Source organism: Globicephala melas, chromosome 6, assembly GCF_963455315.2.
Source record: "Globicephala melas chromosome 6, mGloMel1.2, whole genome shotgun sequence".
Classification (NCBI taxonomy): domain Eukaryota; kingdom Metazoa; phylum Chordata; class Mammalia; order Artiodactyla; family Delphinidae; genus Globicephala; species Globicephala melas.
This window is the reverse complement of record NC_083319.1, coordinates 103,296,440-103,310,527: the sequence shown is the minus strand read 5'-3', so window position 1 is coordinate 103,310,527 and position 14,088 is coordinate 103,296,440. Positions and strand designations below refer to the sequence as shown.

General features: G+C 43.5%; 1 protein-coding gene and 1 non-coding gene across 2 annotated transcripts; one reads left to right on the top strand and one right to left on the bottom strand.

The window, feature by feature from the left end:
* Window positions 1-347: 347 nt before the first annotated feature.
* On the bottom strand, window positions 348-967 carry LOC115864914 (large ribosomal subunit protein uL22-like). The gene has a single exon (XM_060300047.2). It carries the CDS (start codon window positions 943-945, stop codon window positions 391-393), a length of 555 nt encoding a protein of 184 aa, XP_060156030.1. The 5' UTR covers window positions 946-967; the 3' UTR covers window positions 348-390.
* A 12,032-nt stretch (window positions 968-12,999) lies between these two features.
* Window positions 13,000-13,106, top strand: LOC115865014 (U6 spliceosomal RNA). The gene has a single exon (XR_004044237.1). It is a non-coding gene; the product is annotated as a U6 spliceosomal RNA (small nuclear RNA).
* The last annotated feature ends 982 nt before the right edge of the window (window positions 13,107-14,088 follow it).

The window sequence follows — 14,088 nt, the reverse complement described above, 5'->3', positions numbered from 1 at the left end:
GAGTGGTCAGACAGAGGCCAGATGTAAACGAGAATCCCAGAATTCATTGGGAGTTTGAGCCCAATAATCTTATTTATTTATTTATTTATTTAATTTGTTTATTTTTGGCTGCGTTGGGTCTTCGTTGCTGCGCACGGGTTTTCTCTAGTTGCGGCGAGCAGGGGCTACTCTTCCTTGCGGTGCACGGGCTTCTCTTGTTGCAGCACGGCTCAGTAGTTGTGGCGCACAGGCTTAGTTGCTCCGCGGCACGTGGGATCTTCCCGGACCAGGGCTCGAACCCGTGTCGCCTGCATTGGCAGGCGGATTGTTAACCACTGCGCCACCAGGGAAGCCCAAGCTCAATAAGCTTTTTTTTTTTTTACTTTTATTTGCATTTATTTTTTGCAGCATTTATTCCCGGGCCATAAGTTTTTGTTTGTTCAATTTCTTCTGGGATATCTTTTTCTTCTGGGCAACCTCCTCTTCTGGTTTAGGAACAATCTGTTCTTTTTCAGTAAGGATCATCTCAATGTGGCACGGAGAGCTCATGTATGGGTTGATCCGACCATGAGCTCTATAAGTCCTGTGCCACATCTTGGGGGCTTTGTTCACCTGGATGTGCTCAATGACCAGAGAATCTACATCTAAGCCCTTAAGTTCAGCATTACTCTCTGCATTTTTGAGCATGTGCAGTAAAAATTCAGCACTCTTTCTGGGCCACCGACCCTGCGTGCAGCCCCACTGTCTGGCCTGGGCACACCTACCACCTCCACCATTGTAATGACGGAACGGCACGCATTGCTTCTTTAAAGTGACATCCTTCAGATACTTGGTGGCTTTTCGGATATGCATACCCTTAATGGCCTGGGCTGTTTCACGAGTGCTCTTAAAGTGAACACGAAGATTTGAACCTCTCGACTTGCATGATTTTGTGGGATTTTCTGGGTCAAGTGAATAGCGAACCATTTTTAGAGGTCACCTCAGGCCACTAACCGGAAAAAGCCCAAAGATTTTAAACACCATTCTATGCCCAAAGCAAGAGCAAATAATTGGAATAAAAGATAAAGCAATCTCCTCTCTAGGACTTCATGGCAGGCGGTGTGTGTTAGGTGGTCCTAGTCACCTCCACTTGTACTGGGGCTGTTTCTAAACAGGTCTGTGGTCCTCCTATTAATAAAAGGGGCAGGAGAAAAGTTTGGCTGCTGCCCATTTAACGGGTAAGACCAATAACAGCTGTACTACTCAGAGTGTGGAATTACTTCCAGTAAAATGTTTTCAATTAAGTCTTTTTATTCTGAAGGAACCTTTTACACGTAGGCTGGACACCTCATCATAGCATTTCTTTGCTTTAACAACAAAAAGCCCAGAAAAGTCTAGAAGTTCTAAATATGCTTTTGTAAATAGAGTCCTAGTTTTAGAACTCAGGTTTGATCTGAGATACTTGGGATGCCATACTTGTGGACACAGATCCCGAGTTCTGGGGCTTCCTTCCTTCTGGTAAAACAGTAGCTCTCTGGGCTTCTCTGGTGGCGCAGTGGTTGGGGGTCCGCCTGCCGATGCAGGGGACGCGGGTTCGTGCCCCGGTCCGGGAAGATCCCACATGCCGCGGAGCGGCTGGGCCCATGAGCCATGGCCGCTGAGCCTGCGCGTCCGGAGCCTGTGCTCCGCAACGGGAGAGGCCACAACAGTGAGAGGCCCGCGTACCGCAAAAAAAACCCCAGTAGCTCTCTGTTCCTCACCTCATTTTCACCTGAGTGCACCTGTGAAAACTTTTGGTCTAAAGTTGAAAATTCAGGGTCAAAGGAGAGAGTGAGGGGGAAGGGAGATGTCAGCCTATAAAAGGAAAAAAATAACAAATAAACAACAACAACAATAATAATAAATCTGGACACTCAGGTTGGCTTGTGTTCCCTCAAGGGTCTGACAATACAGTTGGTAAATCAGACCATTTTTATGAAAAGTTGAGTAATAATATAAGGTATCATTAAATAGGAGGTACAGATAATAAGGAATTTAGAGGAGGGAGTGCTCGCTGAGATCTGGTGTCAGAGACATTCAGGAATGCTGGGGGTGGAAATACCTGCATATGTATAAGGCAGGAACAAAAGCCAGCTGAAGTCTAAAACGGAACAAAGTTCATTGGGTTAAACTGTTCAAGAGAAGTTTGGAATGAAGTTTCTCCTCTTAATTCTCGTTCTTCAAGCTGCTGCTTCTGGAGTTGTTCCTCTGTCTAATAGTACAAGTCTAGAAGAAAATGATGTGCTGTTTGCACAAAGGTACCTGGGCACCTTTTATGGCCTCCTGGTGGAAACAACTCCCATGCTCAAATGAGAATCATTAGCAACTTTGTGGTGGGCAAAATCCAGAAAATGTGGCATTTCTTCTTGGGGCCTAATGTGACCCGGCAGTTGGATGCCTCTCCTCTGACAATGAGGTCCACACCAAGGTGTGGGAGGCCCAGTGTTCACCAGTTTGGCACAACGATGGGGAAACCAGTATGGACAAAACATCATGCCACCTACGGAATCAAGAATTACCCTCCATGGTGTGGAAGGATGTTGACTATGCCATCCCCAGGCTTCTCAAGTACGGAGTGATGTGACCCCCTGCAATCCAAACAGAAGAACCCTGAAGAGGCTGATATTATCATATATTTCCCACAAGGAGCTCATAGAGACTCTAATTCTTCAGATGGCAGAGATGGAAACATCACCTGTGCTTATGGGCCTGGAGCTGGTATTGGGGGAGGCTTGCACTTTGATAGGGCTGAAATCTGTATTTAAACACACCAAAAGCACAAATTTGTTTCTTGTTGCTGGTCATGAGTTTGGCCATTCCAAACATCCAAAGGCTACCATGTTCCTCCTCTACATTATGTTGACCTCAACAGACTTTGCCTCTCTGCTGAGGTCATTTGTGACATTTGGTCTCTCAATGAGGACTCATAAAGGCAGTGTCACAGCCTTAGACCATGGAACCAGCCACCTGTGGCTCCAATGTGACTGTTGATACTATCATTACAATTGGAAGAAAAAGTTTTTTCTTTAAAGATGAGTTCTTTTGGTGGAAGCTTCCTGAGCTATTAAGCCACATATGAAATTGGAACCAGGAGTCAAGTTGTTCTTTTTAAAGATTGCAAGTACTGGTTAAGCAGTGATTTAAAAACCACAACCCAGCTATACCAAAAGTATACATTATCTGGGTTTCCCTGACTCTGTGACAAGATTGAAGTTGCTGGTTTTAATCCACTCATCTACAAGACCAGCCTCTTTGTGGATAAACGATGTTGGAGGAGAAATGAGAGAAGGTAATTATGGATCTTGTTTATCCCATATTGATTACTGAGAAATTTCCAGGAATTGAACCTAAAATTGATGCAGCCTTCTACTCCAAAAGACACATTTATTTCTTCGAGGGATGTAATGAACTTGAATCTGACAAGCTATACAACTGTGTCACCAAAGGCTGGGAAGCAATGGTGGTTTTGGTAGGAATGGTGTAAGTAATGGCATTTATCAATTTACTTCGCTTATTATATATTTACTGCATGTGGGTTTTGTGCCTGGTATGCCTTTATTTAGTGGTATCTTAAGATAAGAAGATAAAAATTTTATATAGACCATAGATTAATGATTATGAAAAATATAAACTGAATTTTTATAATATTTTCTAATTTTGAAAACCTCCAGCAAATAGGTTCTTCATTTTCAATTTTTCTTGTTAAGTTTGAACATAGAAACCCTCGAAGGCCAAGAGGATACATTTTGGAGAATGCTTAGTAAGTCAGTTTCTAAAATCCTTGGACTGAGATACCCCTCTCTGGTTTGCCTAAAATCACGAAATGACATTTCAGTGACCGTTACATTTTCAACAAGGGCATCATTTTATTTTATTAATTAGTTAATTTTGTTGTTTTTTTTTTTTTAGCCGTGCCACCACACGGTATGTGGGATCTTAGTTCCCCGACCAAGGACTGAACCCGTGCCCCCTGCAGTGGAAGCATGCAGTCTTAACCACTGGACCGCCAGGGAAGTCCCAAGGGCATCATTTTCATTAAGAGTGAAAGCAGAATTCCCCTTAGAACTTAAATAAAAATGACAATTATGTAAGTAAACTATTTAAATGGTGATAATATAATTTATTCTGTTTCAAGATTGACTTCTTAATATTACATATAAAGTATATATAAATTAAAACTTGGAAAGGAAATAAAAAAACGGAATCAGTGTTCTGTTTGGATCCCCTAATCCTGTGCCAAAGACATCATCCCCTTGGCTTTGACCTATTTTGGATTTCTGGTCTCCACTTCCGAGTTCATCCCAGGCCTCTTGTAGCCTCAGCCTCCCATAACCAGCTTCGGCCTTTGCTGGTGGACGGCTGGCAGTGAGGCCCTCCCAGGACATACCTCCAAGACCATCTCACCTGTGGGGCAGGGGCGGGAAGCAACCGGACCCAGGCCTTGTGGGCAGCTTAGGACTTAGGCAAGTGTGGGGATCAGAGGAGGGCTTGTATGCAGGGGGGATGATCTGAAGAAAGATGCAGAATGGAACATGTGAAAAGTGTTTGGGGGGCTGTGTGTTGGCGGGTTTGCCTGGAACAGGTGGTTTGCTGTGGGGAACATCGAAGCTTCTGGGTTTAAGACGCAAAGATACAACAGAACTGACCCTCAATCTCTAGGTACTGTAAAGAAATAATAAACTGCGGGAGAGGAAGGTAGTATTAGCTGCCGATGTCTAGATCCCCAGTTTAGTTACTGGATCTTTTTGCACAATTTTGTAGTCAGGCTCTTTGGGAAGGGAAGGAGCAAAAGCCTGGTATGTTCATTCTGTTCTCCTAATGAATGGGGAAAACCTACATTTCATCCAGTTTATAGCATCAGAGGCTCTGAGGGTGAGAAAGGGCCTTAAAGCCCTGATACTCCATGACCTCATCCGTTGTTTAAAAACCTGCAACATCCAACAACGGGGCATTCGGCCTAGGCTTGAATCCTTCCAGTGTTGGGTGGCTCCCTACTTCTCAGAGCAAGCTGCAACCTTCATCCGTTTTAGCTGGTTCAGTCTCCTTGGGATTCTAGGAAGCACCTCTCATTCTCTCTCACGTACCACCAGGTGCCCCTAGATTTTCTCTTTTCCCCTCACCTTCCCAGGCTGAACATCCCAGGTCCTTGAAATGCTTTTCTTGTGACACAATTTTAAGTTTCCTCCTATTCTCATGTCTGTCCTTGCCATATCTTCCTTTATAAAGAATAATATTTTATGGGAATGGACTGGAGGAAGCATTTATATAGGTTTTAAAAATAATTTTATGAGACGTAATATATATATATATCATGAAATCCACAAATTGTAATGTAAATTTCAAGCACTTCCATCCTCCAAAAGGTCGCCTTGTGCCAATTTGCAGACACTCCCCATTCCCACCTGCAGCTCTAGGCAACCACTTATCTGCTTTCTGTCTCTAAAGTTTTGGGGATTTTTTCTTTTTAGGGTTGCATCTTATATAAAAAAAAAAAAAATTTTTTTTTTTCTATCAGCCATCTGAGAGCCTGTGGAAACAGCTTTATATTATAGAACATTCCTTTGAGATGGTCTTTCTGGGGGGATTTTTGCCTATAGATGCAGACAGGGTGAATAAAAATTCATGAATGATTATTCTATAATGGGTTATCATATAATTTATCTTCCTAATCGCTAAAGATTAGTGATTACCCAAATAGGACAACCAGAGGCTCTCCCAAAATATCCCCCCGAGCTACAGTCCAAATATAGAGTGCTGAATGGACTACTGATCTAACCCAGTGCGGCGCTTCAGACGACTTTGATGCTGTGCCCGGGGTCAGGGAATGAGGACGCGATGGAGCACAGAGGTCTCTCCTCTGCTCTCCTAAACCCTCCAAGCTCAGTCCTGCTTTGTTTCCAACCTCCTCCCTCTACGGAACTCATTACCCATCTCTCGTCTAACTTGAATCCCACCCGCTCTGCAAGATGCAGGTCTCTGATGTCCTCCACTGACCACACACTGGAAAAGCTGTCTGTGTTCAAACACCATGCATTTCAGTCCCACCAGACAATGCGTATGACCGTAAATGGCTTGAGAGTGGGGACCATGTCATTAAGCCTCCCTTAGATCCCACAGCCTTAGATGATGGCCCATCTGAACCCCTGACCCCTGACCCCTGATTTCTCCCTCCTTTGAGCCCCTCGAAGTCTTTGAACTTCTTTCATTATTTTCTGCCTAGTTTCACAGTCCCTTGAGTGCTTCATTATGTGTGGGTGTCCTGTGGGCAGTAGTTTCCTCTTCTGTAAGTCCTCCTTCAGGACCTGACACAGTGCTTCGTACATCATAATAACAATTAAATGACGACCACCCACATTTGCATATCACGCCTCAGTTTCCAAAGTGCTTTTGTATCCATTCTGCGATTTGGCCCCGTGGCAATCTGGTGATAAAAGTATGATTATTATGCTTCTTTTACAGACAAGAAATCTGTGCCCAGCGTCCTCGCTTCTAAGATATTCCGATGCACAGTGCCAGCACTCAGCTACACCGCCCTACGGCTCAGTAAATCTCTGTTGAATTGATTTCATGCTGCTTGGTTGGTCGCATCGATATGGATGAGGGTACAAGCAGTAAGGAGCAGCTTTGGCTTGTTCTTTGTTGTAGCTTTTGTTGCTGTTCATGTCATTATATATTAATCCATTTATTCATTCAACAGACGAGTACAGAGGGCCAACTACATTCCAGTGCCAGGCTCTGGTTAAGCACTGGTTAAGCACAAAAAGTTCCAGACACTGCCCTTTGGTTGCTGGTCAAGTTGTGAGGGCGAAGCACAAATAAACCCACAATTGAAATATAAAAATTCACTGGGGACTTCCCTGGCGGTCCAGAGGTTAGGACTCCACACTTACACCACAGGGAGCATGGATTCCATCCCTGGTCGGAGAACTAAGATCCTACGTGCCCTGCAGTGGGACCAGAAAGAAAGAAAGAAAGAAAGAAAAAAATTCATAGGGTTAGGGCTATGGGAACCTAGAGGGGGGTCTCGAAATCATCCTGGGGATGGATGTTGGCGAGGTTGTCTCAGCACAGGCATCTCCTGTAAGTCTTGAAGGGCAGGCAAGAGTCAGCCAGGGTTTTCGAGAGAGAGACGTGGATGTCCCAGGCTTGATGGACGCCAGCCCTGCTGACTGTGGGAGGTAGGATGGGCAGTGGTGGGGTCGGATTTGCTCCAGGTCCTACAAAAGTTTTAGTAGGCTAGGAGGCGGTGTGGTCCAGTGGCGAAAGGCTTTGATGTCAGATGTAGCTGAAGTTGAATCCCACCTCTGTCATTCATTAGTTGTGTGACTTTGAACAAGTCATGTAATTTCTTACTTAAACCCTTACTTTCCTTATCTGTGAAATAAGTCTTCTCTAGTGGACTGTTGTGAGGATTGTAAGGGAGACGGGTGGGGTTAAAGCACTGGGCACAATGTCTGGCACACGGAAGCACTCAATAAAGAAGAGAAGACAAGGCGCTTCCCTGGTGCCACAGTGGATAAGACTCCGCGCTCCCAATGCAGGCGGCCCGGGTTCAATCCCTGGTCAGGGAACTAGATCCCACAGGCATGCCTCAACTAAGAGTTCGCATGCCACAACTAAGGAGCCCTCTCACCGCAACCAAGACCCGGCGTGAACAAATAAGTAAGTAAGTAAATAAATATTAAAAAAAGAAGAAGAAGAAGCAGAGAAGACAAGAGTTCTTAGGAAATTGTTGTTGTCCTTTGTGGCATCATTCAGAGATGCAATTAACAAGAGAGCTGGATGGACCAACCACTGCTTTCTCTGAGAAATTCAGCTCTCCCACCTCATGTGCTGCCTGGAAATGCCCATGGTAGTAAAGAGAAGAAGGGGAAGGTGGGAGAGATGATTAAACCACAGAAACACAGGCAGAAGCACTGAACCAAAATTGAAAGCCAAAAATTGAGATTAAGGACAAAAGGAGTGGGAGATTTGGGGCAAAACAAATTCATAAAGTTCAAAAGCAAAAGTACTTCTTTTCCTTGGAGTTTTAGGAAAGTTTTCATTAAGTCTCTCCTTCGACCAGAAAATTGATCCCGCACTTGTAGTGTTTGGGACCTCAGCTTGTCTCATGTGTTTTCTTCTGAATGGTTTACTGTTTCCAGTTTACAAAGCACTGTCATGTAGAGTGTCTCATTGACCTCTCACAACAAGCCACGATTTTATGCCATTGTGACAAGGAGGCTGCTTCATTTCACAGGCGAAGAAACAGAAAGCCAACTGCTTTGATTCGAAGGGAACAAAAAATCATCCTGATTTTGAGTCTCCTCTAGAAACAGCCCTCAGATACACAGAACAGAGCACGAAGGTCAGATTCCTACACAGGAAAAATTATTTGACTCCGAGCCAGAAGCCCGGAGGAAAGCAAGTATGTTTCTGTCTATCGTTGCTGAGTTTATGGCTCTTTAAACACATCTGTTACCAAAGGCTGCAGGAGTTTAAACACAGTATGTCCAGGAAGCACCAGGGGATCCCCGAGGTCAGCATTTGACCGCCAAGTATGTGGTCTTGAAAAGCCCATCTATATCAGAAAGATGGAAACCACTTTGGCTGGTTTTCAAGGTGCTTTCTTGGCTTTAATTCAGTTCTGTTAAAACTTTTTTCCCCAGCTTTATTGAGATATAATTGACACATACTATTGTGTAAGTTTAAGGTGTATAATACACACATATATTGATACACATATATATTGCGAAATGGTTACCGCAGTCAGGCTAGTTCACACATCCTTTACCTCACACGATTGCCATTCTGTTGCTTTTATGATGGGAACATTCAATCTTTACCCTTATAGCAACTTTTAAGGATACAGCACAAAACATTTTTAAAAGGATAATTTGCGGCTTAAACAGTTTAGACGTTCCCTCATGATACGGTCCTATAATAGCCCACAGGAACACTCCACCTGTCGGAAGCAGGTAAAACAGGAGGTTTGTGGGTGTGTACAGTGTTTTCATTTCTGTGGCCCGCACTACATGTAACTTTCAGTGCCTTCTAAAGCACCTCACGTATTTGTCTCATGGAATCCTCACTGTAAATCTATGAGCTGAGAATTTTTATTTCCATTTACAGATAAGAAAACTGAGGCCCAGAGAGGCTGGGACTTCTCCCACGGCTCAGAATGCGTGTGTGGCCGTGATTGGATTCAAAACCGAGTCTCTTTTTCAAAGCCAGGGCCTGTGCTCTTTCTTCTCCATTCATTGTCTTCCAAGGAATTTAGCTCTTATTAGAAACTTTGTGTTATTCTCTTCTTGTTCCTTGATTCCGCCTCCTTTTTGCCACATGACATAATGATTAATTTTTAAATGTAAAACTAACTTTTGTCGAGAAGGAGGTCTTTGGCAATCACTGTGCTAGGTACTTTTTAAACAGTAATTTATAAGGTTGCTGTTATTTTTATCCTTTATTTGTTTGCCTGGGTCATTTCAAGCAATTCCAAGTGAAATAGAAGTACATTGGCTACAAATAGAAGCTGATCAGTTCCATTCTCCTCCCCGCAAAGTAACCATTTTTAATGGATTTGTGGGTTTTCTCTCAGCTGTTTTTCTTAGCATTTAAAAATACATGTGGAGGCATTAGAATGCAAACCCCATCAGATGAAAGAAAAAAATACATGCTGAGAACAGATACAAAGATATACATATATTATTATTTTTTTAAATAAATTTATTTATTTATTTTTGACTGCATTGGGTCTTCGTTGCTGCACACAGGCTTTCTCTAGTTGTGGTGAACGGGGGCTACTCTTCGTTGCGGTGTGCGGGCTTCTCATTGCGGTGGCTTCTCTTGTTGCCAAGCACGGGCTCTAGGAGCACGGGCTTCAGTAGTTGTGGCATGTGGGATCAGTAGTTGTGGCGCACGGGCTTAGTTGCTCCACGGCATGTGGGATCCTCCCGTACCAGGGCTCGAACCCATGTCCCCTGCATTGGTAGGCGGATTTTTTTTTTTTTTTGGACCGCCAGGGAAGCCCCTGCAAAGATATGTTGTTTCCATTTTATGGATGACGAAACTGAGGTTCAGTGGGGTTGAGTGATTGCCCAGAATCAAACAGCAGGTGAGGCACAGAGCTGGGATCAGAACTCAGGTCTTAAAATGCCACATTTCAACCTTCAAACCACCACCTCTCTAGCTGGCCTTTGGTCCCAAGACAAGAGTCAAAAAGCGCACTGCTCTTGAGTCAATCATCAATGTGACTTTGACATATTACTTGCTCGCAGATGAACTGCTTAGGATACCCTGGGGACTTTTAGTTTGTCTACTTGAGAAAAGAACGTAAAGATGCCTTCACCCGACTTCAGTGGGTGCTGAGAGAACGAAATCATGTCTGCTGTGTGTGCTGAACTCCTAGGAAAAGGCACTGAAGATGCCGGGGGTTCTGGGTGGGAACACGTTGTCCCCTGGCACAGACGTGCCTCTGCGGGTTCCTTTGGAGGGGGGCAGCCCTTGTTCTAGGGTTTCTTTCCAGCTGACTCATCCTGTGACCTTGAGAAAGTTCCCAGTCTCTCTGCACCTTTGTTTCACACTCGCTCTAAAACAGGGCTAATAATACCTTCTACCTTGTTCGTAAAAGAGAGGACATTCACAAACCAGCCCTCACAGTACATTTCTACAGAACTGGGTCCCGAGTTCTAGCACCTGCCCAAGTCAGATGAGATTTTTGGCTAAAGCACCCTCCAGCTCCCTTTAGGCAAAGAGACTGGAAAAAGCGACTGTGGGAACAAAAAGGAACATGTTTTAGCCAAAATGTGTTTCTCTAAGGAAACTGAGTGTTTCTTCGATCCTCACCTTTGTGAAAATTTTCACCTCGTGCCTTTTTAAAAGTGTTTTGCTTCTCCTGAAATGTCCTCCCCCATCTCTTCTTGTGAAATTGTTCCTGTCACTCAAGGCCCTGACAAAATGCCACATTTCCGTGAAGCTTGCCTTTACTCTTTCAGCTAAATACCTTTTCTCTCTCCTCTGGACTCTCTGAACACTGTCTATCCTCCCTTCATCTCATATTCTGCCAAGAATTATAGTGATTTTTAAAATGCAAATCTCATTCTCTTAGTAGATGGTAAGTATATTGAAGGTAAGACTAATACCTTATTGTTATAATTCTGTAAGCTAGTGACACAGTTTCCTACATATAGTAGTTGCCTAATAATCAATTGCTGAACGAATAAATGAATGGATAGAATATTTGTAGAGGAAAAATATTAAATAGTAGTGAAGGGCTGGTGAAGACTGATACCACCAAGGGTACCGAAGAATTTTTGCTCATCGATCAGTGTCCGCCTGTTAAATTCCTGCCCATTGATGGATCCACTGATGCATCAATCCCTTGAACAAATGCTATCTGAGCATCTCCTTGTGTAGGATGCTGTGCAAGGTCCTTCAGGGAAGAACACTGAAGATCTTGAGTAAGTGAAGAGAGCCCGTGCTGCTCTTATCCTGGTCATCCTGCCTCAGGTTTTTGTGCAGAGTTGAGAATTTGTGTTTGTGCCAAGACACCTGGGTTCTGGTCTTGGTTCTGATCCTTGCTAGCTTGTCACTTTTTTTTTTTTTTTTTTTTTTTTTTTGCGGTACGCAGGCCTCTCACTGCTGCGGCCTCTCCCGTTGCGGAGCACAGGCTCCGGACGCGCAGGTTTAGCGGCCATGGCTCACGGGCCCAGCCGCTCCGCGGCACGTGGGATCTTCCCGGACCGGGGCACGAACCCGCGTCCCCTGCATCAGCAGGCGGACTCTCAACCACTGCGCCACCAGGGAAGCCCTAGCTTGTCACTTTGAGCAAATGGCCTCATAAATCTCAGTTTCATATTGTGTTTAATGTTAACCTGATAAAGAGGAGATAATACCATAGTGCTTGTTTATCTGACTCCCAGAAGTACGGAGGCGAGGGGCAATGATAAAGTGAAAACATTTTACCTTCTCTGAGAGCATATGAAAACCACATATAGGTATGTGTATATACACGTACATACATACGCACACATATATTTTTTACTTAGGGGATGCAATGCATCATATATCTCCAACAAATTATAAACCGTGCCTTAGGTACCTTAGAGAAGCTCAATGGCTTCAATTTATGATACACACTTAGGATACAATGCATCACAATTATTTATTCTAGATTTTTGCAGCAAAAGCTAAAAAACATCGAAAAAACAAAATTCCAAGTTTCATTACAAAACACCCACTATTCACTTGGTTCTATGACGTGACATTTCTTGTCATTGCACATACACAGTACTGCATCGTGGTAATCAATGTGTTCATTCTAGTTGGGGTTCTGGTTTTATTTTTAGGATTGTTTCGAACAGACCCTTCCCTATTTACAATTTTCATATCAGTGTTATTCATCTAATTATCTATCTATCTAATCTCAGAATTTATTTAACTATTTCCTAATCGTTGGTCATTTGAGTAATTTTCAGTTCTTCATTATTACACATGGTCTATTTTTAATCGCATACAGACGCCTACCCGTCACCTAACACATTCTTGGCTGGGCTCCCTCTACTGTCAGTTGATATATACCCAAGAAATGCCAACTCATTTTATTATTAGCCTGAGCAAAACAGAATTAGGAAGGATCTACAAATGTTTTATTTTGAAAATCAGATTGTGCATTTACAAGATGGTTTGCGAATGATTTCCTTTGGCAGGAGGGAGCTCTGGATCCCGGCACCACAGCTTTAATCTCCCAGGGAAGAAGAGTGATGACCAGGGACTTTATACGTTTATCAAACATTTATTGACCTCCAAGACACCAATTCCAGGCTGGGGAAGAAAGGTGTAATCCTTACCCTCAGTGAGCTTACTGGTTAGTAAATGATCGAGACCAGGGGGATTTCCCTGGCCGTCCCATGATTAGGATTCGGTGCTGCCACTGTAGAGGGCACCGGCTCGATCCCTTGTGGGGCAACCAAGATCCCACATGCCACGTGGCCAGAAAAACAGAAAACCAAAAAAGAGGATCGCGTGCTCGCTTCAGCAGCACATATACTAAAATTGGAACGACACAGAGAAGATTAGCATGGCCCCTGTAGAAAGATGACATGCAAATTCGTGAAGCATTCCATATTTTTAAGATGTGGCACATATATACAATGGAATATTACTCAGCCATAAAAAGAAATGAAATTGAGTTATTTGTAGTGAGGTGGATGGACCTAGAGTCTATCATACACAGTGAAGTAAGTCAGAAAGAGAAAAACAAATACCATATGCTAACACATATATATGGAATCTAAAAAAACAAAGGATCGAGACCAGCAGTGGCAATGCTCATGGCAAAGGCAACGATAACGCAGTGTGACAAGTGTTGCCAGAGCAGCCGATTCAAGTCACACACACAAGGAAGCGACAATAGTCTTGTTGGGGGTCCTAGAAGGAAGGGTCACAGAAACTGAGGCCCGAGGACCGGTGGGCATTGGCCTGGAGAGTAGTAGTCCAAGCACGGGAAACAGTGTTTACAGAAGCCCAAAGGAGAGAGAGGATATATATTTTTTAGGGACAGCTAAGTCGAGCATACAGTTTGAACTGTATACAGTACACAGTTTGAGTTGGGGTGTCAATGGAGATGAAGGGGAAAAGGTAGGCTGCAGCCAGGTTAGGAAGGGCTTTATAAACTGCGTTAAACAACTTGGCTTTACAGTATCTGGGGGTGGTGCAGTTACTTTAGAAAACAGGGAAACGGCTTGGCAGTTTCTTAAGAAGTTAAACATAAACTTACCATATGACCCAGTAATTCCACTCATGTCTAGCCAAGAGAAACAAAAGCATACAGCCATACAAAGACCTGCAAGTGAATGTTCATAGCAGCACTATTCATAATAGCCCAAAGTGAAACTACCCAAATGCCTATCAGCTGATGAACAGGTAAACAAAACGTGGTCTATCCATAGGATGGAATATTATTCAGCCGTAAAAGAGGAAAGAAGTTCTGATACCTGCTACAACATGGATGAACCTTGAAAACATTATGATAAGTGAAAGAAGGCAGTCATAAGAGACCACATCTTGTATGATTTCATTTATGTAAAATGTCAGAATAACAGACAAATTCAA